The sequence below is a fragment of the Cyprinodon tularosa genome, unplaced genomic scaffold (assembly GCF_016077235.1).
Source record: "Cyprinodon tularosa strain WSP-4 unplaced genomic scaffold, ASM1607723v1 ctg1151, whole genome shotgun sequence".
NCBI lineage: Eukaryota > Metazoa > Chordata > Actinopteri > Cyprinodontiformes > Cyprinodontidae > Cyprinodon > Cyprinodon tularosa.
In genome coordinates this window covers 68,655-92,677 of record NW_024037950.1, presented here as the reverse complement: position 1 = coordinate 92,677, position 24,023 = coordinate 68,655, and the positions used below count along the sequence as shown (strand labels likewise).

At 49.6% G+C, this 24,023-nt stretch overlaps 1 protein-coding gene across 1 annotated transcript in view; it reads right to left on the bottom strand.

The window, feature by feature from the left end:
* pdxdc1 (pyridoxal-dependent decarboxylase domain containing 1) overlaps positions 1-24,023 on the bottom strand; it is a 43,379-nt gene that overhangs the window by 2,516 nt on the left and 16,840 nt on the right. Inside the window, exons 10-28 of the mRNA XM_038306226.1 lie at positions 22,301-22,450; positions 21,915-22,104; positions 18,995-19,063; positions 18,839-18,917; positions 18,629-18,713; positions 17,691-17,739; positions 16,475-16,576; positions 16,276-16,401; positions 8,050-8,100; positions 7,218-7,271; positions 6,530-6,590; positions 6,381-6,451; positions 6,184-6,289; positions 3,438-3,612; positions 2,989-3,107; positions 2,709-2,830; positions 1,425-1,517; positions 1,261-1,357; positions 891-989 (exon numbers count right to left, since the gene is read on the bottom strand). Coding sequence (XP_038162154.1) covers positions 891-989; positions 1,261-1,357; positions 1,425-1,517; positions 2,709-2,830; positions 2,989-3,107; positions 3,438-3,612; positions 6,184-6,289; positions 6,381-6,451; positions 6,530-6,590; positions 7,218-7,271; positions 8,050-8,100; positions 16,276-16,401; positions 16,475-16,576; positions 17,691-17,739; positions 18,629-18,713; positions 18,839-18,917; positions 18,995-19,063; positions 21,915-22,104; positions 22,301-22,450 — 1,898 coding nt within the window. The remainder of the gene's footprint in view (positions 1-890; positions 990-1,260; positions 1,358-1,424; positions 1,518-2,708; positions 2,831-2,988; positions 3,108-3,437; positions 3,613-6,183; positions 6,290-6,380; positions 6,452-6,529; positions 6,591-7,217; positions 7,272-8,049; positions 8,101-16,275; positions 16,402-16,474; positions 16,577-17,690; positions 17,740-18,628; positions 18,714-18,838; positions 18,918-18,994; positions 19,064-21,914; positions 22,105-22,300; positions 22,451-24,023) is intronic.

Sequence of the window (24,023 nt, the reverse complement as noted above, 5' to 3'; positions counted from 1 at the left end):
TTGCATCGTTGAACGTAGCATAGTTGAACGTATCGTCGTTAAACGTAGCATCGTTAAACGTAGCATCGTTAAACGTAGCATCGTTAAACGTAGCATCGTTAAACGTTGCATGATTGAACGTGGCATCACTGAACGTTGCACCATTGAATGTAGCAACATTGAACGTTACATCATTGAACGTAGCAACATTGACCGTAGCTTCGTTTAATGTAGCATCATTGAACGTAGCAACATTGACCGTAGCATCATTGAACGTAGCAATGTTGAACGTAGCATCCTTGAATGTAGCATCATTGAACGTAGCATTGTTTAATGTAGCATCATTGAACGTAGCATCATTGAATGTTGCATCATTGAACCTAGCATCATTGAACGTAGCATCATTGAACACAGCATTATTGAATGTAGCAATGTTGAATGTTGCATCATTGAACGTAGCATCGTTGAACGTAGCATCATTGAACGTAGCATCGTTAAACGTAGCATCGTTGAATGTAGCATCATTGAACGTAGCATCGTTGAACGTTGCATCATTGAACGTAGCATCGTTGAACGTAGCATCATTGAACGTAGCAATACTGAACGTAGCATCACTGAATGTAGCATCGTTGAACGTAGCATCATTGAACGTAGCATCATTGAACGTAGCATCATTGAACGTAGCGTTGTTTAACGTAGCATCATTGAACATAGCATCATTGAACGTAGCATCATTGAACGTAGCATCATTGAATGTAGCATCATTGAACGTAGCGTTGTTTAACGTAGCATCATTGAACATAGCATCATTGAACGTAGCATCATTGAACGTAGCATCATTGAACATAGCATCATTGAACGCAGCATTACATGCGTTGAGCAGCGCAGTGAGGAAGAACAGAGCCTCCTACCCGGGTTTCTTTTCGACGGGAGGCTGGGCGTGTCCTGCAGGGACGTCCTGCCGGCCTGGGCTTTGGTGGAGTACGTTACGTCGGTGGAGTCCAGAGAACCTGAGGAGCAGAGGGGTTAAAGCACACGGCTGTAACCATGGAAACAGAAACACGCCCGTCTGTCTGCAACGGGTCAAAGCAGAAGATGAAAACATGCAGCATTGATGATCTCTGACTGGATGGTTGTTATTTTCATCATAACTATTTCATTCTGCCTCCTCCTCCTCCTCCTCCTCCTCCTCCTCCCCCTCCTCCTCCTCCCCCCTGGTTCGTCCCACCTCCTTCCTCCAATCCCAGACAGTCTGCAGACGTTCAGCGGTCAGTAGCCTACCTGCTGCCAGGTTAAAGCTCCTCCCTTTGATGGAGCTCTCCAGCGGGGAGAACCAGTTCAGCACGGAGCCCACCAGGGGGAGCTGTCTCAGCATTCCCTGGAACACAGACAAAGATCTTAGGAGGCGGCAGGAGCCAGACCAGCAGCTGCTGCGTGACACACACCTCCTCCAGGAGCTTCTCCTCATTGGCCTTCTGCAGCTGCAGCTCCGCCTCCAGGATGCCTTTCCTCACCCGCTCCGTCATGTTCTCCATCAGCTGCAGATCAAACAAGGAGAACTCTTTAGGGTCTGACTGTAGAGACAGGGAGGAACCACAGCGCCTCCCGCTGGAGGGAAGAGGAGACGCATCAGACTGCGCCTCATACTGCAGGGAAGAGGAGATCCAACAGAGAAGCGCCTCCCGCTGGAGGGACTGTTGGATCAGAACCTCCTCCCTGACGCGTCTCCTCCATCTGATCTAATGAAGGCTGATAAATAGTTACTAGATGTTTTAGCTGTAAACATTTCTAAACATTAATTGATTTATGATGCTGGAATGAAGGAGAAGGAACTAAATATTTAGAGAATGCTTTACGTCTTATCTACTTTATATGCTGACTGCATGAGGGTTATAAAGTGTTTGCAGATCTAATAATAACAGATCTATAGACCGTCTAAATGAGGGGAACCTCATGGTAAAGTGCAGCCGCTCCTGCTTCTGTTCCAGTACTTTAGGAGAATCTGTTCAGGATTTTAAACCTGCGTCCAGACCTGGAACCGGATCCAGGTTCTGTGTGAACGCCGTGTCCAGACCTGGAACCGGATCCAGGTTCTGTGTGAACGCCGTGTCCAGACCTGGAACCGGATCCAGGTTCTGTGTGAACGCCGTGTCCAGACCTGGAACCGGATCCAGGTTCTGTGTGAACGCCGTGTCCAGACCTGGAACCGGATCCAGGTTCTGTGTGAACGCCGTGTCCAGACCTGGAACCGGATCCAGGTTCTGTGTGAACGCCGTGTCCAGACCTGGAACCGGATCCAGGTTCTGTGTGAACGCCGTGTCCAGACCTGGAACCGGATCCAGGTTCTGTGTGAACGCCGTGTCCAGACCTGGAACCGGATCCAGGTTCTGTGTGAACGCCGTGTCCAGACCTGGAACCGGATCCAGGTTCTGTGTGAACGCCGTGTCCAGACCTGGAAACGGATCCAGGTTCTGTGTGAACGCCGTCATTTTACAGACAGGATTCAGCCAGTCCTCCATTAGACAATGAAACCATAGAAAGGCGGATAAAGCTGTAAAAGCAAAGGGAGCTGATTGGCTGAAACAGAACAGGCTCATAAAGTCTAGAAATTCTTCCAGAATCTTCCTGCTGAAAACTTTTCCCTTTCACAGATTTCCAGACAAGCCGCCATATTAACGTCTCAGTCTGTTAATGTATAAAAACACAGACTGTCCAACGGAAGACGTTACCCGTCCACTCTCCTCCACGTCCCTTCCCAGCGTACAGATGGTCTCTACCAGCTCCGACACGTCCACGTCATCGCTGACCATCCCTACGAAGATGCAGTTCTCCTCCGTCACAAACTCTGGGCCTGGCATTGGAGAGAGGCAGAGAGAGACAGGTTCAGGGCGGGGCAGAGGGTGGGACAGAGGGCGGGACAGGGGGCAGAGGGCGGGACAGGGGGCAGAGGGCGGGGCATAGGGCGGGGCGGAGGGCATGGTAAGGAGCACAGCGTTCAGGAGAACCGACCTGCGGAGAAGCAGATGTCTGCGTCCAGCTCCTGGAGTTGGCTCAGCAGCGCGTCGTTCAGCTTCTTAAGCTCCGCCTTCCTCCTGCTCTCATCCAGTCCTTCCATCTGGGATTCATACCTGACGTCAGCAACAGAAGGATCAGAGGTTACAGCTTCCAGAGGGACAGACACCCACCCACACATGATGAAGGACAGGGGGGCGGGACAGAAACTCATCATCTCCACTGGCTGCACTCTCTGAGGAAACCTCTGAGCCGTAGCTCTGGACTTTGACTAGGCCGCATTTCCATCGATACTCTGCTCAGCACAGGGCTTATAGTCCAATATAGACCAGACTGTCTGTCCATCAGCCTGAGATGATGAGCTGATTGGTCCAAACGGGGGCTCTACCTCCGCCCCCCCGGTTTGTTCTGTAAACTCTGGGTTGATGAAAACGGGTCAGCCTTACCGGACCGCCCCCAGACCGGGCCAGCTGAGCTCCTCTATGTATGTGAGAAGGGGTGCGTGGCGGTGGGTCTCCTCCCTGAAGTCATGTCTCAGGGTCATGGTTGATGACATCATAGGCACCAGCTCCAGGAGCTTCTGCACCAGTTCGTCCACATCCTCCAGTTTGGTTCCAAGCACTGGTGAAAAAGCATGAAAGATGTTGAAGCTTTCAGCATCTGGGATGGCTTCACCGCCCCTCAGACATCACTGACTGTTAAAGATCCAATCAGCACCACATAGAAACGAGGCGTTTAGAAGTTTCTCCCAATAGAGGAGGCTGACAGGAAAAGGCTACAGAGAGGGGGAATCGGATCGAACCCGAGTCGGCCGCGTCGAGGACTAAGGCCTCCATACATGATTAGAGCACGCTAACCACTGCACCACCTGCATGCCAATTAATCCTGCATTTTAATAATCTCGTTTAATCAGGTTTTTTTTAATCATTGGGTTAACCTTGTTTTTTTTTTTTTACTGATCAGGTCTAATCCTGTTTTTTAATACTCAAATTCAATCCTGTTTCTTTTAATCCTGAGATTTAATCCTGAATTTTAATCCTCAGGTCAAATCCTGTTTTTTTTTTTTTTTTTTTTTTTATAATCTCGTTTAAGCCTGTTTTTTTTTTTATAATCAGGTTTAATCTTATTTTTTTAATCATCAGGTCTAATCCTGAATTTTAATAATCAGGTTAATCCAGTTTTTTTAATCCTGAGGTTTAATCCTATTTTTTTAATAATCCGGTTTAACCCTGAGGTTTAATCCTGTTGTTTAATCCTGAGGTTTAATCCTCAGGGCCAGTTAGTAAATGTTTAAAGGAGAAGTTCGGTTTTTAACACTTTTAGCCCATTTTCTGTAGTGTCCAGGATGAAATCGAATGATCGACACCAAAATTTTGACGATTGGCCCTGTCTCTGCTTTTTGGCTCATGCAGAATCCCCCCCTGGCTGCTTCAGAATGGCTTCCATAGAGCATGTCCGATAATGTCCTTAAAACAACCTTAAACATTCTCTTTTTAAAATATGCTACTCACCGGGTCGTCAGCGCTGTTCAATGACGTTCCAAAAAAAGTTTCGTAAAGAAAAACCGTTCCTGTAGTGTTTTATTTAGCATTTTGTAAATCCCATTGAGTTCTGTAGGAATAGTCAATATCCCTCCGCCACCGGAAACGGAAATGGGGCCTGTTTACGCTTAGTTGTAGTCTTTTCGCTTCACTCTGTGCACTCCGACGTCGAGAATCAAGAATCCACCTTTCGTATTCCATTTTCAGAGTTTTTTAAAGTGTTTAACAGAGACGTTAGCACCTCGACGTCGGAGTACACAGAGTGAAGCGAAAAGACTACAACTGTGTAAACAGGCCCCGTTTCCGTTTCCGGTGGCAGCGGAATATTGACTATTCCAACAGAACTCAATGGGATTTACAAAATGCTAAATAAAACACTACAGGAACGTTTTTTCTTTACGAAACTTTTTTTGGAACGTCATTGAACAGCGCTGACGACCCGGTGAGTAGCATATTTAAAAAAAGAACGTTTAAGGTTGTTTTAAGGACATTATCAGACATGCACTATGGAAGCCATTCTGAAGCAGCCAGGGGGGGATTCTGCATGAGCCAAAAAGCAGAGACAGGACCAATTGTCAAAATTTTGGTGTCGATCATTCGATTTCATCCTGGACACTACAGAAAATGGGCTAAAAGTGTTAAAAACCGAACTTCTCCTTTAACTTTGCTGCTGGAAGCAGAGTGATGCTCAGGAAGCAGCAGCAGCCATCAATCATCTCCTCTCTCCTTCCAGCAGCACAGTGCTGCGTCTTTGTTAGTCCAACAATCGTCCCTATGAGCTGCTGCCATAACTTATCCTCATCTCTGATTATAACGCAGACTGGATCCTGAATCTGATCCACAGCCTGAGGAACGGAGAGCTTCTGGCCTTCACCTGTGGGCAGGTGTTCCACAGGTGGGATGACACGGTGGGAATAGTCTCCTTCCAGTCAAAGCAGAGTACTGATGTCATTCTAATAACAGTCCTGACCTGGCGGCCTGCCAAGCAGGTGAGGGTGACTTCAGGTCAACGTTCGGCCATCTTGGTCCAACCATCAACATTCAACGCTGCGTTTGACGTCATGTGAGAGAAACCAGGCAGCTGTTGAGGCGCCTGACCAACCAAAGGAGACTCTACTAGAACCACCAATCACAGACCACCCTGAGGAAAACTGTGTCACATGACCACTCCCCTTATTAGGGGGAGACTGTCTGGAAGCGAAGGAACAAAAAAAAGCTGAAGGCTGATTTATACTTCGAAACCAGGTGGTCTGCTGATAAGCCCCGCCCCTCCGCAGACACTCTGCTGCACCTCTCCCTGTAGGTGACCACAGACAGCGCCGCAGACAGGAGGCCTCTGATTGGTCAAATCTACATCCGCTTGCCGCTTCTTTTGTTTGTCTGACCGCCATTATGGAAAACGACTGAAGATGGAGCAGCTAGCAGAGCGAGCTGAGAACGCTGGGAGCCTTTTCCACCTGGATCCCCGCTCTTTTTGGCCCTCATGTGCCTCCGCTGTTGCTCAAACTTTCCCCCACTTCCTCACCGCCGTATCTACACCCACAGCTAGTTCCTGATTGGCCCTCTGGCGTTGTGGCGTGGAATAACAGCGCAGACCACGCTTCAATCTAAAATATCTGCCACATGCTGCTGGGGGTAATGTTGATGTTACCTGCAGCGGTGAGGAGGGGGCTGAAACGAACACAGGTCCCTTCATCTTCCAGCTCCACCACATCCACGCCACTAGAGGGAGCTAGCTGAGCCAGCTGCTCTCCCAGCTGCAATCATCCAAACAACAGGCTTAGAGTGGGTCAGGGAGACGCTTCACCTTCATGCTGTTGGACATTAAATGTCTTGTTTTTGTCTGACCCATCTGTTGAAGGCATCCAGGACCTCCTTCTCTCCGGCACACAGACCCTCCGCTGCTCCTCCGCTGGATCCTGAGGGGAGGAGCAACACAGTGATCAGCTTTCAGCACACATTTAAACTGTGATGGTCTGAAATGAAGCGTCCTTTACCAGAACCCAGCTCTGGGGAGAACTTAAACAGCACCACAGCCGAGTTTGGCTCCTCCTCCACCTGCACAACAACAAGGACACACATGAGGAAGTTCCACCATCGCTGCATCATCGCTGGATGGACAGATGAACCCAGAGAAGCGATGGCTGCTGGTTAATCTGGGACGGTTTCATAGCAGGAACGGACGGAAGCTAAAGGACAAACATGGAACTGCTGCGCCTTTGTTTACGGCTCATTATAGAAATCACACACAGATCTGTTTTATTCTGCTCCCAGATTAAGCAGCATCTTTATTCTGCTAAAGGCTTTGATGAGCGTTAATATGGGAATATAAGACCAGTCTGACCCTTTGATGAAATATGCAGTTTAGAGGATCTTCTGAATGTTGATAAATGTTCATTCTGGATTATAGATTAAATGTCGCCGGCTGGTTTAAATCTTCTTTCCAGCTGGAGTTAGAGAGCCCAGAACGTCCCACACCGTTCCCTGGAACCCAGGAGACCCACACTCACCCACACAGGAGGGTGTCCATCACACCCAGACCCGCTCCCTAACACACTGGGTTAACTGGGTTAACTGGGGCCGTTTGTTCACTGCACGCTAGCTTCCTGTCAGCCGCTGCATCAGATGCTAGTGAACAAGCTAACCCCAGATACGGCCCAGAAACAAACAAGTCCAACAGTTTACCATTTTCAAAGCCTCAGTTAGAGTGATCTCTGCGTCGGAACCGTCCGGCCCGTCCTACAAACACAGACGGGTCGGGTTTCAACATGAGGAGGTTCTGATCCGTCGGCTGAGCGGTGATCGGACGCTGGGATCGCTCTGCTGACCCATGGATCCTCCACAGGTTCTGCTTCTCAATGTTTCTTCACGTTTGAACCTCAAACCTCTGCAGCCTTTAAGAGGCGGAGACGTCAAACAGGCTGAACCAATCAGATCTGAGGTCACCTTACTTTGACTAGGCCATATCTGAATCACACGTTTCTCCTGCAGCGTCCAGCAGGTCTTCCTCCAGCCTCACCCTGTAGCTCCATCCGTAGACTAATAAAGAAAGCATCCCGCAGCATGATGCTGCCACCGTCAGAGAGAAGCTGGGCTGCGCCACCTGAGCTGCAGACCTGCTGCTCCTCCACAGTCACCTGTTCTCCTCCTGCAGCATCGTCCTGGTGGCTCTGCAGGGGGTTCATCCTCCCTCCATGACCCGGACTGACCCGGACCAGAACCTGGTTCCTGGGTCTGCATCATTCTGGTGGTTCTCTAAAGAGGCTCTGAGGCCAGAAGCAGAACAGCTGGGCTCTGATTGGGTGACGCCCGCTTCCATATAGATCCATGTTTTCCAGATTGGCTTCATAGCAGGAATTACTGACGCCACATTAAAGGCATCGAGGTTTGAGGTTCAAATGTGACAGAAGCTAGAAAGTCTACTATGAAAATCAGATATTCTAGAACTGTTTAGTCTGCAGACTTTCAGCCTTGCAACAGGTTCTAGAAACCATCAGAACATTTAGAGAACACCTACTGAGATTCTGATGCCGGCCACACTTTTCAGCTTCAACAGGAGATGCTGACTCTGCAGAGGAGAAACGGAAGGTCATTAGAAAACCAGGAACCAGAGAAGATCTGAGAACACGATGAAGCCAAAACCACCATCTAACTGGTCCAGTAACACTGACCCATCATCTAACTGGCCCAGTAACACTGACCCACCATCTAACTGGCCCAGTAACACTGACCCACCATCTAACTGGCCCAGTAACACTGACCCACCATCTAACTGGCCCAGTAACACTGACCCACCATCTAACTGGCCCAGTAACACTGACCCACCATCTAACTGGCCCAGTAACACTGACCCATCATCTAACTGGCCCAGTAACACTGACCCATCATCTAACTGGTCCAGTAACACTGACCCATCATCTAACTGGTCCAGTAACAGTGACCCACCATCTAACTGGTCCAGTAACACTGACCCACCATCTAACTGGCCCAGTAACACTGACCCACCATCTAACTGGTCCAGTAACAGTGACCCACCATCTAACTGGTCCAGTAACAGTGACCCATCATCTAACTGGCCCAGTAACACTGACCCACCATCTAACTGGTCCAGTAACAGTGACCCACCATCTAACTGGTCCAGTAACACTGACCCATCATCTAACTGGTCCAGTAAAAATTTGACCCAACCCCATCAAAACTGGCCCGAAACAGGGGCCCACCCATCTAAACCTGGCCATCAAACCCTGGAAACCCACATCTAACTGGTCCAGTAACCCCTGACCCCATCTAAACTGGTCCTTAACATGACCCCCCATCAAAACTGGCCCAGAAACCCACTGACCCCCCATCAAGGGCCCTTTTTAACATTTTGACCCCCGATCTAATGGTCCAGTAAACGGGACCCACCATCTAACTGGCCCTGTGTAAACCCCCCCTGCCCCACCATTCCTTAACGGGCCCCCCCGGTAAAAAATGACCATCATCTTAACGGGCCCCGGGAAAACATGACCCCATCATAACTGGTCCCGGTAACACGGGCCCCACCATCTAAAGGCCCAGTAACATGACCCACCATCTAACTGGTCGAAACATGCCCCCCTCAATTCCTTAACTTACGGCCAGAAAACATGACCCACCCTCAAAACCTGGTTCCGGGAAAACAGTAAACCCAAAAATCTAACTGGTCCAGTAAAAAAATTAACCCAAGTTGACCCACCTTTCTAATGGCCCAGTACCACTAAACCCAAAAAAACAAAGGGGCCCAGTAAACATGCCCCAACCCATCTAACTGGCCAGAAACACTGCCCCATCATTTTAACTGGTCCGTAACATGACCCCCCAATCTAATGGCCCAAATTAACATGCCCCAAATTCTAAAATGGTCCAGTAACAGGGGCCCCCAAACTCCATTCTCCCCCTAAAAGCCCAGTAACAGTGACCCCCATCTAATTTGGGAAAACCCAATTAAGGGGTAACATGCCCCACCATCTAACTGGCCCAGTAAACTGACCCCCCAAATCTAACTGGTCCGAAACCCAGGGGCCCCCACCATCAAAATGGCCCAGTAACGGGAAAACCCCCCCATCTAAATGGTCCAGAAAACATTTGACCCACCTTTAAAATGGTCAGTAAAAACTGACCCACCATCTAACGGGGCCCAGTAACATTCCCCCAAACCATCAAAACGGCCCGAAAACACGGGACCCCACTAATCCCAAACCTGTCCCAGAAAACATAAACCCACCATCAAAACTGGCCCTCGGAACCCCCAAAAGGGTTTGCCCCAATTTAACTGGCCCAGTAACAGGGACCCACCATCTAATCCCCAGTAAAAAAGGGACCCACATCTAACTGGCCCCCCCCCCCCCCCCCGTTCCAAAACTGACCCACCATCAAAATGGCCCAGTAAAGGGAACCCCCTTTTAAAGGGGCCCAGTAACAGTGACCCACCTTAACTGGCCCAGAAAAAACTGCCACCACTAAATGGACCAGTAACACGGGACCCCACATCTAACTGGCCAGTAACATGACCCCCATTTTAAGGGGCCCAGAAACCCAGTGACCCCCCCTTAAACTGGCCCAGTAAAGAAAATCAAAAAAATCCCCACCATCTAAGGGGCCCAGTAACACTGACCCATCATCTAACGGGCCCCAGTAACACGGGCCCCAACCATCAAACCCCGGGGGCCCCCCCTTAAAGGTAGAAACATGCCCCAAACCAACTAAACTGGTCAGTAACAGTGACCCTTCACCTCTAACTGGTCCCAGTTTTTGGAAACAGTAAACCCACCATCTAACTGGCCCAGTCCCATGACCCACCATCTAAGGGCCCCAGTAAAACTGACCACCATCTAATCCCCCAGTAACATGCCCCAAACCTTTCAAAATCCCCCAGTAACACTCCCCCCAAACCATCAAATTGGTCCAGAAAACAGTGCCCCACCATCTAACTGGCCCCAGTAACGGGCCCCTTTGGGAACCTCCCCACCAACTAACTGGCCAGTAACAGTGACCACATCTAATGGCCAGAAAACAGGGGAACCCTTCTTTCTAATGGTCCAGTAACACTGACCCCCCCCCTCTAACCCTGGCCCCAATTTAACCCTAAAAATCCCACCATCTAAGGGCCCCCAGTAAAGTGCCCCACCCTCTAATGGCCCAGAAAAGTAAACCCAACCATCTAAGGGCCCCGGGAAAAATGACCCCCCATCTAACTGGCCCGTAACACTAAACCCTTTCATCAAACCGGGGCCCAGTAACACTGCCCCACCTTTCAAAGGGCCCCGGGTAACCCCTGACCCCCCATTTTAAAGGTTTCCAGTAACGGGGAACCCCACCAATAAGGGTCCGTAACAGGGACCCCCTTTTTAAACGGGTTTCCAGAAACCCACGGGCCCCATCATCAAAACGGGGCCCCAGTAACAGTGCCCACCTTTAAAATGGCCCAGTAAAAACGCCCCCCACCTTTAAAATGGCCGGTGAACATTTAACCCACCATCAAAATGGTCCAGTAACAGTGCCCCACCATCTAACGGGCCCCAGTAACCATGACCCCCCAACCACTAACTGGCCCAGTAAAAACTAAACCCACCATCAAAACTGGCCCAGTAACATGCCCCACCACCCTAATCCCCCAGTAACCCTGACCCCCCAAATCAAATGGCCCAAATTTAAAAAGGGGACCCCCCACCCTAATTTGGCCCAGAAAACATTGACCCATTCTAACTGGTCCAGTAACACTGCCCCCCAAAATCAAAACTGGCCCCGGGAAACCCAAGTGCCCATATCTAAGGGCCCAGTAACAGTGACCCATCATCAAACTGGTCCGAAACCCTTGGACCCACCACCCTTAACGGGCCCCAAGTAAACAGTGACCCATCATCTAACGGGCCCCAGAAACATTTGGCCCCCCCTTTCTAACGGCCCCTTTTAACAGTGCCCCATCATTAATGGGCCCAGAAACCAGTGGACCCATCATCAAAATGGCCCGGGTAACAGTGCCCCCACTTTTAAAGGGCCCGTAAACACTAAACCCAAATTTAAAAAATGGCCCAGTAAAAAAGTGACCCATCATCTAACGGGCCCCAGTAACGTAAACCCCTCCACAAAACTGGTCCTCAGTAAAAAGTAAACCCCACCATCTAACTGGCCCAAAGTAACAGTGACCCACCATCTAATGGTCCCAGTAACCTGACCCCCATCAAAATGGCCAAGAAACAGGGGGCCCCCATCATCTAACGGGGCCCAGTAAACAGTGCCCCATCATCAAACTGGCCCAGCCCCCCCTGACCCAAATCTAACGGGCCCGAAACGTGACCCATCATCTAACGGCCCCAAGTACGTGATCAAAATCTAATGGTCCAGAAAAACGGGACCCCCCCATCAAAACTGGCCCGAAAACAGTGACCACCATTAATGGCCCAGAAACAGTGCCCCATAATCTAACGGGCCCAGAAACATTTGGCCCCTCATCTAAGGGGCCAGTAAAACTGACCCACCATCAAAAATGGCCCAGTAACAGTGCCCCAAATCATCAAAATGGCCCAGATACCAGTGACCCATCATCAAAGGCCCAGTAAAACATTTTGCCCCACCATCAAATGGCCCGTAACAGTGACCCCAATCATCAAAAGGGCCCCAGAAAACAGTGACCCTCATCAAATGGCCCATTTAACAGTGACCCATACTTTTGGACCCGAAAACCAGTGACCCTTTCTTTTTAACTGGCCCAGTAACACTGACCCCCTTCTAAACGGGGCCCAGAAAAACATTGACCCATCATCTAACTGGCCCAGAAAACAGTGACCCCTTTTTCCCCCATCTAACGGGCCCAGTAAACACTGCCCCTTCACCCAAAAAATTTGGGGCCCCAGTAACAGTTGACCCTCATTCAACTGGTCCATTTTAAACTGCCCCAAACCTCTAACGGGGGCCAGAAACAGTGCCCCAATCATTAAAGGGCCCGGGAACACTGGCCATTTCTAACTGGCCCAGTAACACTGCCCCACCATCTAACTGGCCCGTAACGGCCCCATCACTAAGGGCCCCAGTAACAGTGACCCATCATCTAACGGGGCCAGTAACACTGCCCCACCATCTAAATGGCCAGAAACAGGGGACCACCATCAAACGGGGTCCAGTAACATGACCCAAATTTTCAAAATTTACGCCCCATTTAAACACTGACCCCCCATCAAAAGGGGCCCAGTAACAGTCCCCCCATCTTTTAAAAGGGCCCCAGTAACAGGGACCCACCATCTAACTGGCCCATTTAACCAGTGACCCAACCAATTCTAACTGGCCCGGGAAAACAGGGGCCCCACCATCAAAACTGGTCCAGAAACGTGCCCCATATCAAATGGCCCAGTAACAGTAAACCCCCATCACAAACCCTGGTCCAGAAAACATGACCCCATTCAAAAGGGCCAGAAACAGTGACCCCCATCTAACTGGCCCCGAAAACCATGCCCCACCATCTAACTGGCCAGAAACCCGGGGCCCCACCATCAAAATTTTTTTTTTTTTGGTCAGTAACACGGGACCCAACCCACCCAAAACTGGCCCAGTAACAGGGGAACCCCCCATCAAAACTGGCCAGTAACAGTGCCCCAACCAAATCAAACTGGTCCATTTAACATGCCCCAAAAACCATTTTAAACCTGGCCCCTAAGGGTAAATTTGCCCCAAACCATCAAAAACCTGGTCCAGTAACAGTGACCCCCCATTAACGGGCCGTGAAACCCTGACCCCCATCTAATGGTCCAGAAACATGACCCACCCATCCTCCAAAAGGGGCCAGTCCAGTGACCCCAAAAATTCTAACGGGGCCCAAAAAACCCCCTGACCCACCATTTTAACGGGCCCAGTAACAGTGACCCACCATCTAACTGGCCCAGTAAAACAGGGGCCCCCACCTTTAAACGGGGCCCAGTAACATGACCCCCCAATTTAATTTTTAGAAAACCAGTAAACCCCAAATCAATTAACGGGCCCCCAATTTCCAGTAAAAATGACCCCCCAATCAAAACTGGCCCAGAAACATGACCCCCCCATCAAACGGGCCCCAAGTAACATTTGGACCCCCCAAATTAACTGGCCCAGAAAAAATGACCCCCCATCTAACGGGCCCCCGTAACATGCCCCACCATCTAACGGGCCCCAAAGTAAAAAGGGGGACCCACCATTTTAAGGGCCCCAGTAACATAAACCCCCCATCTAACTGGCCCAGAAACCCATTGCCCCACCATCTAAGGGCCCGTAACATTACCCCCCCATCTAACGGGCCCCAAGTAACAGTTTGGGGAACCCACCATCTAACTGGTCAGTAAAAATGACCCCCATTAACTGGCCCGAAAACCATAAACCCCACCTTTAAAATGGTCCAGAAAAATTTGCCCCCCATCTCAAACGGGCCCCAGTAAACAGTGACCCCCTTTCAAAACTCCCCCCGTCCACTGACCCCCATCTAACGGGCCCAGTAACAGTGACCCCCAATTCAAAAACTGGCCAATTTAACAGGTGACCCCCCCAAATCTAACTCCCCCCAGTAACATAAACCCCATCATCTAACTGCCCAGAAAACAGGGGACCCACCATCTAACTGGCCCCGTAACAGGGGCCCCCACCATCAAACTGGCCCAGTAACATGCCCCACCATTAACTGGCCCGTAACACTGACCCACCATCTAACTGGTCCAGTAACAGTGACCCACCATCTAACTGGTCCAGTAACACTGACCCACCATCTAACTGGCCCAGTAACACTGACCCACCATCTAACTGGTCCAGTAACACTGACCCACCATCTAACTGGCCAGTAACAGTGACCCACCATCTAACTGGCCCAGTAACACTGACCCACCATCTAACTGGCCCAGTAACAGTGACCCACCATCTAACTGGCCCAGTAACACTGACCCACCATCTAACTGGCCCAGTAACACTGACCCACCATCTAACTGGCCCAGTAACACTGACCCACCATCTAACTGGCCCAGTAACACTGACCCACCATCTAACTGGCCCAGTAACACTGACCCACCATCTAACTGGCCCAGTAACACTGACCCACCATCTAACTGGCCCAGTAACACTGACCCACCATCTAACTGGCCCAGTAACACTGACCCACCATCTAACTGGCCCAGTAACACTGACCCACCATCTAACTGGCCCAGTAACACTGACCCACCATCTAACTGGCCCAGTAACACTGACCCACCATCTAACTGGCCCAGTAACACTGACCCACCATCTAACTGGTCCAGTAACACTGACCCACCATCTAACTGGTCCAGTAACACTGACCCACCATCTAACTGGTCCAGTAACACTGACCCACCATCTAACTGGTCCAGTAACAGTGACCCATCATCTAACTGGCCCAGTAACAGTGACCCACCATCTAACTGGCCCAGTAACACTGACCCACCATCTAACTGGCCCAGTAACAGTGACCCATCATCTAACTGGCCCAGTAACAGTGACCCACCATCTAACTGGTCCAGTAACAGTGACCCACCATCTAACTGGTCCAGTAACAGTGACCCATCATCTAACTGGCCCAGTAACACTGACCCACCATCTAACTGGCCCAGTAACACTGACCCACCATCTAACTGGCCCAGTAACACTGACCCACCATCTAACTGGCCCAGTAACACTGACCCACCATCTAACTGGCCCAGTAACACTGACCCACCATCTAACTGGTCCAGTAACACTGACCCACCATCTAACTGGTCCAGTAACAGTGACCCATCATCTAACTGGCCCAGTAACACTGACCCACCATCTAACTGGCCCAGTAACACTGACCCACCATCTAACTGGCCCAGTAACACTGACCCACCATCTAACTGGCCCAGTAACAGTGACCCACCATCTAACTGGTCCAGTAACACTGACCCACCATCTAACTGGTCCAGTAACAGTGACCCATCATCTAACTGGCCCAGTAACAGTGACCCACCATCTAACTGGCCCAGTAACACTGACCCACCATCTAACTGGCCCAGTAACAGTGACCCACCATCTAACTGGTCCAGTAACAGTGACCCACCATCTAACTGGCCCAGTAACAGTGACCCATCATCTAACTGGCCCAGTAACAGTGACCCACCATCTAACTGGTCCAGTAACAGTGACCCATCATCTAACTGGTCCAGTAACACTGACCCACCATCTAACTGGCCCAGTAACAGTGACCCATCATCTAACTGGCCCAGTAACAGTGACTCATAATCTAACTGGTCCAGTAACACTGACCCACCATCTAACTGGCCCAGTAACAGTGACCCATCATCTAACTGGCCCAGTAACAGTGACCCATCATCTAACTGGTCCAGTAACACTGACCCACCATCTAACTGGCCCAGTAACAGTGACCCATCATCTAACTGGCCCAGTAACAGTGACCCATCATCTAACTGGTCCAGTAACACTGACCCACCATCTAACTGGCCCAGTAACAGTGACCCATCATCTAACTGGCCCAGTAACAGTGACCCATCATCTAACTGGTCCAGTAACACTGACCCACCATCTAACTGGCCCAGTAACACTGACCCACCATCTAACTGGCCCAGTAACACTGACCCACCATCTAACTGGCCCAGTAACACTGAGCCATTATCTAACTGGCCCAGTAACACTGACCCACCATCTAACTGGCCCAGTAACAGTGACCCATCATCTAACTGGCCCAGTAACAGTGACCCAGTATCTAACTGGTCCTGCTCACCAGATCTGTCGCCTGTCGGATCTTCTGGACGATGCCGTTGTGTCCGAGGTGCTGCAGGGAAAGCCAGAGAGGCAGCGCCCGCAGCTTCTCCACCGGCTGGCTGGAGGTCAGACCTGCTGCCAGAGACTGAGACCACCGGGCAGAGCTTAGAGAGGACCGACCAACGCGCTGAGGATTTCTCTGAGGAGGCGTGGCCTACCTGTGCCGGGTCTTCATGCCTGTACAGGGTCACAGCGGTCACCGCCGGCAGCCCGAGCCATCGGCCCGGCGTCAGCGTCATGCTGTCGCTCCTGGTGGCTGCCTGTGGAGAAACGACCCATTACAGCCGATAATCGGCGCTACCAGTCCGATCTATGATACATCTAAAGGAGGAAATGTTTTCTGTCTCCATGGGAGCCGTCTCCAGCAGCAGATCCATACATGGGCACAGAAGTAAGAACTTGGTGGTTCCAGTGAAGTTCTGCCATGAAGGACTGTGGAACAGCTTTAAGGTGATGGAAACCCAGGAGGAACCATCTAGATGCTGGCTGGATTCCAGGAAGATCAGAATCCCCCTGCAGCGCTGCTTGGAATCAATCACAGCTCTATCCTTCAGCTGTCCTATCAGAACCGTTTTCCCCGACAACAAACAACCCCATCAGAAGCTTCAATCGATGCCGATTCCATTACAGACCCACATTCCGTAACCATCAGAACTTTCTGGTTCTGATGGTTTATTAAAACCCTTCCTTTATTTAAATCCTGCAGTGTTTATTTTTGTCTTTTCTGAGCTTCCATGTTTTTTCTGACCTCCTGGGATGCCGTAGCCTGGAGGGAAGCGCCGGTTAGAAACTGCTGGTTTAATGAATGACTGGCTGCAGATAGCAAAGCTAACAGGACTCATCATCCCAAGCAGGAAGTGAGAGCAGAGCTGTGGATTGTTTAGATCACTCTGAGCTGCAGCCATCCTGCAGCTCCGCAACACAATCCAGGTTTCTGATGGTTAAAGGGACCAAACGACCTCAGAGACAAACACAGAGTAACTGCAGTTAGTCAGAGTCGGCTGTTAGGGACATTCAACCAAAATGATCACAGGCTTCAAAACTATTGATGTTTATTCCTCCGGTATAAATTCTGCTCTTTAGAAACGCTTTTATAGAAGTTAGAGGATCAACTTCAGCTTTTGTTCAGAGGTTTTTCAATGTTTTACGCCGATTCATCTAAATATGTGCAACTTTGACTCTAAGCTGTTTTATTAGATACTATTTACTGAGAGGTATGAGAGCTTCTGCTCCATCCATCATTAACCCAGGAGGTGGAGAAGCTCTGAACAGCAGCAGAGGGTTTCCATCAGAGATCTGGATGATCGGATCAGGACCCTTCAAAACAGGAAACCTTTTAATCAGAGATCAGAAAGGACGGAAAATGATGGTTACCATGACAGCAGAGGTGACCTGAGGCAGAGCCAGCGTGGCAAGGTTGACCCTAAAGAAACAGGAACAGAATTAAACTGATTAAATAATGCATCTATCATTCATTCTTTTTTCAGTTCTATTGAGTTGAATCAGGACCTCAATTCACTTTAATTGACAGAAGAGGGATGATTAGTGAGTAACAATATGTTTCAGAATGTCAAAGGTTATTGTATGTAAGGATATAAAACATTTGTAATTTTATTGAAGTTTTTTGGTAAATCTGCATATGTTGTTTCTCATTAGTGAGTTTGTGAATTTTTAGGGGCGTGGCTTCTGCTTCAGGGTTAGTCGGGGTAACTGGACTAGAGCCACACAGCTTTCTGTATATCTTCACATTCCTCCCAATCTTCTTTTATTCTTTATGGATATTTTTTTACGGTATCTTAATATTTTTGAAGTAAATGATTGAACCAGTGGGTGGGGGTGGGGGGGTGAGCAGAGAACCTCAGCGGGATGATTGGAGCAAACCTGAGGTTTGATCAAACATTTTCATCCTAATAAAACTTTTTAATCCAAATAAAACTGAAATGTGTGAATAATTATTACTGAACTGGTTTCATGGAGGTTCAGTTCATATCAGGCAGGAAACATCTGGTTTGGTTTATTAAATGCAGCAGGACGGTGAATTCTAATACTCTATTTCTAGAGTCCCTCATAAAGAGGAGATGTTGGCGTTAAGAGCCAGAAATAAACATTTTTAAACTAAATTTATTCACTTTAATCTGTTTATCCAGATCTATATTAGAAGGGAACTAATAAATTGAAAACCTTTTTCTTGAATATTTAATAAAACAAATTTAAAGAATACTGCTTTTTTTAAATTAGGAAACTAATAAATGAAATAACCATGCACTATAAATGTTCCTAATAAAACAAAGATGAGCTTCTCTGTGACTGACCCCTCCACATGAAGCCAGATCCTGTGCTGCTCACACAGCTCCTTCAGGCGGCCCAGTTTGTCCGTGTGACCCGCTCCAGGGGTTCCTGGGTGGAGCAAAACCAGGACAACTACGTCACCCAGGAGACATCAGGATGCGCATCACCTGCTGCAGAAACTGCTGAGAAAAGCTCCCACATGGAGGGAGACCTCAGGCAGGAAGGTCCCTCACCTGCGTTAGCGACCACCAGCAGAGGAAGCTTCCCGGCTTCTATGTCCTCTCTGACCAGTTTGTCCAGCAGGGCGACGTCCTGGAAGAGACAGCATCATTGTCACCATGTCCTCTGAAGCAGCTGGGACAGAAGCGTCTCCAGCAGGACTCTCCTACCATTAGATGCTGGGATCCAAAGATGGTGTTACATGGAACCAGGCACAGGCTGGACAGGGGGAGGCCGAGCTGCAGGGGACAGAGAAGGACAATCCATCATCCATCCATCCATCATCCATCCATCCATCATCCATCCATCCATCCATCCATCATCATCCATCCATCCATCATCCATCCATCCATCCATCCATCCATCATCATCCATCCATCCATCCATCCATCATCATCCATCCATCCATCATCCATCCATCCATCATCCATCCATCCATCCATCCATCCATCCATCCATCATCATCCATCCATCCATCCATCCAACCATCCATCATCCAACCATCATCCATCCATCCATCCATCATCATCCATCCATCCATCCATCCATCCATCCATCCATCCATCCATCCATCCATCATCATCATCCATCCATCCATCCATCCATCCATCCATCCATCCGTCATCATCCATCCATCCATCCATCCATCATCATCCATCCATCCATCATCCATCCATCCATCATCCATCCATCCATCATCCATCCATCATCCATCCATCCATCCATCATCCATCCATCCATCATCCATCCATCCATCATCCATCCATCCATCATCCAACCATCATCCATCCATCCATCCATCATCCAACCATCATCCATCCATCCATCCATCCATCCATCCATCCATCCATCATCCATCCATCCATCCATCCATCCATCATCCATCCATCATCCATCCATCCATCCATCCATCCATCCATCCATCCATCATCCATCCATCCATCCATCATCCATCCATCCATCATCCATCCATCCATCATCCATCCATCCATCCATCATCCATCCATCCATCATCCAACCATCATCCATCCATCCATCCATCATCCAACCATCATCCATCCATCCATCCATCCATCATCCATCCATCCATCATCCATGCATCCATCATCCATCCATCCATCATCCATCAATCCATCATCCATCCATCCATCATCCATCCATCCATCATCCATCCATCCATCCATCCATCCATCATCATCCATCCATCCATCCATCCATCCAACCATCCATCATCCAACCATCATCCATCCATCCATCCATCATCCAACCATCATCCATCCATCCATCCATCATCCAACCATCATCCATCCATCCATCCATCCATCCATCATCATCCATCCATCCATCATCCATCCATCCATCATCCAACCATCATCCATCCATCCATCCATCCATCCATCCAACCATCCATCCATCCATCATCCAACCATCCATCATCCATCCATCCATCCATCCATCCATCCATCCATCCATCCATCCATCATCCATCCATCCATCCATCCATCCATCCATCCATCATCCATCATCCATCCATCATCATCCATCCATCCATCCATCCAACCATCCATCATCCATCATCCATCCATCATCCATCATCATCCATCCATCCATCCATCCATCCATCCAACCATCCATCATCCAACCATCCATCATCCATCCATCCATCCATCCATCCACCATCCATCCATCCATCCATCCATCCATCCATCCAACCATCCATCATCCATCCATCCATCCATCATCATCCATCCATCCATCCATCATCATCCATCCATCCATCCATCCAACCATCCATCATCCATCATCCATCCGTCCATCATCCATCCGTCCATCATCCATCATCATCCATCCATCCATCCATCCATCCAACCATCCATCATCCAACCATCCATCATCCATCCATCCATCCATCCATCCATCCATCATCATCCATCCATCCATCCATCCATCCAACCATCCATCATCCATCCGTCCATCATCCATCCATCCATCATCCATCATCATCCATCCATCCATCCATCCATCCAACCATCCATCATCCAACCATCCATCATCCATCCATCCATCCATCCATCCATCATCATCCATCCATCCATCCATCCATCCAACCATCCATCATCCATCCATCCATCCATCATCATCCATCCATCCATCCATCATCATCCATCCATCCATCCATCCAACCATCCATCATCCATCATCCATCCGTCCATCATCCATCCGTCCATCATCCAACCATCATCCATCCATCCATCCATCCAACCATCCATCCATCCATCCATCCATCCATCCATCCATCATCCAACCATCCATCATCCAACCATCATCCATCCATCCATCCATCATCCAACCATCCATCATCCAACCATCATCCATCCATCCATCCATCCAACCATCCATCCATCCATCCATCCATCATCCAACCATCCATCATCCAACCATCATCCATCCATCCATCCATCCATCCAACCATCCATCATCCATCATCCATCCATCCAACCATCCATCATCCATCCATCCATCCATCCATCCAACCATCCATCATCCATCCATCCATCATCCATCCGTCCATCATCCAACCATCATCCATCCATCCATCCATCCAACCATCCATCATCCATCCATCCATCCATCCATCATCCAACCATCATCCATCCATCCATCCATCCAACCATCCATCCATCCATCCATCCATCATCCAACCATCCATCATCCAACCATCATCCATCCATCATCCATCCATCATCCATCCATCATCCATCATCCATCCATTGTGTAACTTTTAAATATGTAAATCCCTTTATTGTCCCACAATGGAGAAATTAACTCCCTGCATTTTGACCCATGAACTTAGCGATCTGCCAATGTTGCTAACGATACATTCACGAGTAGACACACACACCTCAGATTCTCCTATGTGGAAATAAAAGGGTATGAAAATGGTCTGAATGAGCTCTATGTCATTTATCTCTCCAAAAAATTGATTCAAGATTGATTTTGTGAAATCTTAGAATCCTTCAAGCCTTTTTTGGACAGACTTTAAACAGAACTGGACCTTCCCTCTTCACCCACTCAGTGGATTACACCCACCTGGCTGCAGAGGTGTTGTCCCAGGCCGGGCCTGCAGGAGGCGCTGTGGTAGATGACCGGCTGTCTGGAGCTTAAGACGGCATATCCTTCAGTCGTATACTCCTCGTATTGGGCGTTGATGGCCAGTCGGCAGACCTTTACCAGGCCGTCTCGGTCATCTTCGTGGAAATACGCGGAACCGTTCTCGTACCTGCAGGTCAGGCGGGTTCTCATTACATGGAAACATCAACCAGGCCCACCGAATGTTCGGAGGACAGAGCCTCTGTTTCCTAAGCTGCATCATAGAGAGAAAAGCAAAAGGCTATACGTGGCTCAGGAGCCACACTGGTCTAACCCTCTGATGAAAACCTGTCAGAGCCTCTACTGGATGCCCTGCAGGTTTTTACCTGAAGATCCTGCAGAGCCACAGCGTGGTGTCAGACAGGATCCTGGTGGTCAGCTTCAGGAGGCGCTCTCTGTCCAGCACTGAGATGTAGGCGGCCAGGCTGTGACCCAGTAAGGCCATGTGGCCCTGTTCCCCCACATTCTGCATCCTGCTGGAGACAGGCAGAAGATAACAGCATTGATAGGTCCAATCTATGGCTCAGGTTCTGTTCAGAGCGCTTCACAGGTGCCACCTGTTCTGGGAAGCATTCAAGGACCTGATCAGAGCTCGTGTTCAGAGGTTCTTTCAGCTCAGTAAATTAATTTGTCTTTTTTTCATTGGTGACAATAAGCCTGAGGACGCGTCCCTGAATCAGAGACCAGCTCTTGCTCATTTGACATTTCCCCCAACAGTTCGTGGCTCCAAACACAGAACATGCTTCAACCATTAGGAGGCGCTTCTATCTGCAGCTCACGGATTTTAACTCAGCATGGTTGACCTGGATTTCATTAAGCGAGACAAAAAGTACTGCCAGCATTCCCAGGTCCAACAGATCCTCTAGAGGCCGCAACCTGCAGCACTTCTGTCTGATCAGAAGCAAAAGCTTTGGGGCAGATTAAATGGACAACAGGTAAGGAGAGGAGCAGATAAGGGTGAAGACAGGAGCAGCTGCAGACCAGGCAGAGCGAGAGGACCAGAGACCAGGCAGAGAGAGAGGACCAGAGAGAGAGAGGACCAGGGACCAGACAGAGAGAGAGCACCAGGGACCAGACAGAGAGAGAGGACCAGAGACCAGACAGAGAGAGAGGACCAGAGACCAGGCAGAGAGAGAGGACCAGAGACCGGGCAGAGAGAGAGGACCAGAGACCAGGCAGAGAGAGAGGACCAGAGACCAGGCAGAGAGAGAGGACCAGGGACCAGACAGTGAGAGAGGACCAGAGAGAGAGAGGACCAGGGACCAGACAGAGAGAGAGGACCAGGGACCAGACAGAGAGAGAGAGATGACCAGAGACCAGATAGAGAGAGAGGACCAGAGACCAGACAGAGAGAGAGGACCAGGGACCAGACAGAGAGAGAGAGATGACCAGAGACCAGAGAGAGAGAGAGGACCAGGGACCAGACAGAGAGAGAGGACCAGAGACCAGGCAGAGAGAGAGGACCAGAGACCAGGCAGAGAGAGAGGACCAGAGAGAGAGAGGACCAGGGACCAGACAGAGAGAGAGGACCAGGGACCAGACAGAGAGAGAGGACCAGAGACCAGACAGAGAGAGAGGACCAGAGACCAGGCAGAGAGAGAGGACCAGAGACCAGACAGAGAGAGAGAGATGACCAGAGACCAGATAGAGAGAGAGGACCAGAGACCGGGCAGAGAGAGAGGACCAGAGACCAGGCAGAGAGAGAGGACCAGAGACCAGGCAGAGAGAGAGGACCAGGGACCAGACAGAGAGAGAGAGACGACCAGAGACCAGATAGAGAGAGAGGACCAGAGACCGGACAGAGAGAGAGGACCAGAGACCAGGCAGAGAGAGTGGACCAGAGACCAGGCAGAGAGAGAGGACCAGAGACCAGACAGAGAGAGAGGACCAGAGACCAGACAGAGAGAGTGGACCAGAGACCAGACAGAGAGGGCGGACCAGAGACCAGACAGAGAGAGAGAGACGACCAGAGACCAGATAGAGAGAGAGGACCAGAGACCGGGCAGAGAGAGAGGACCAGAGACCGGGCAGAGAGAGAGGACCAAAGAC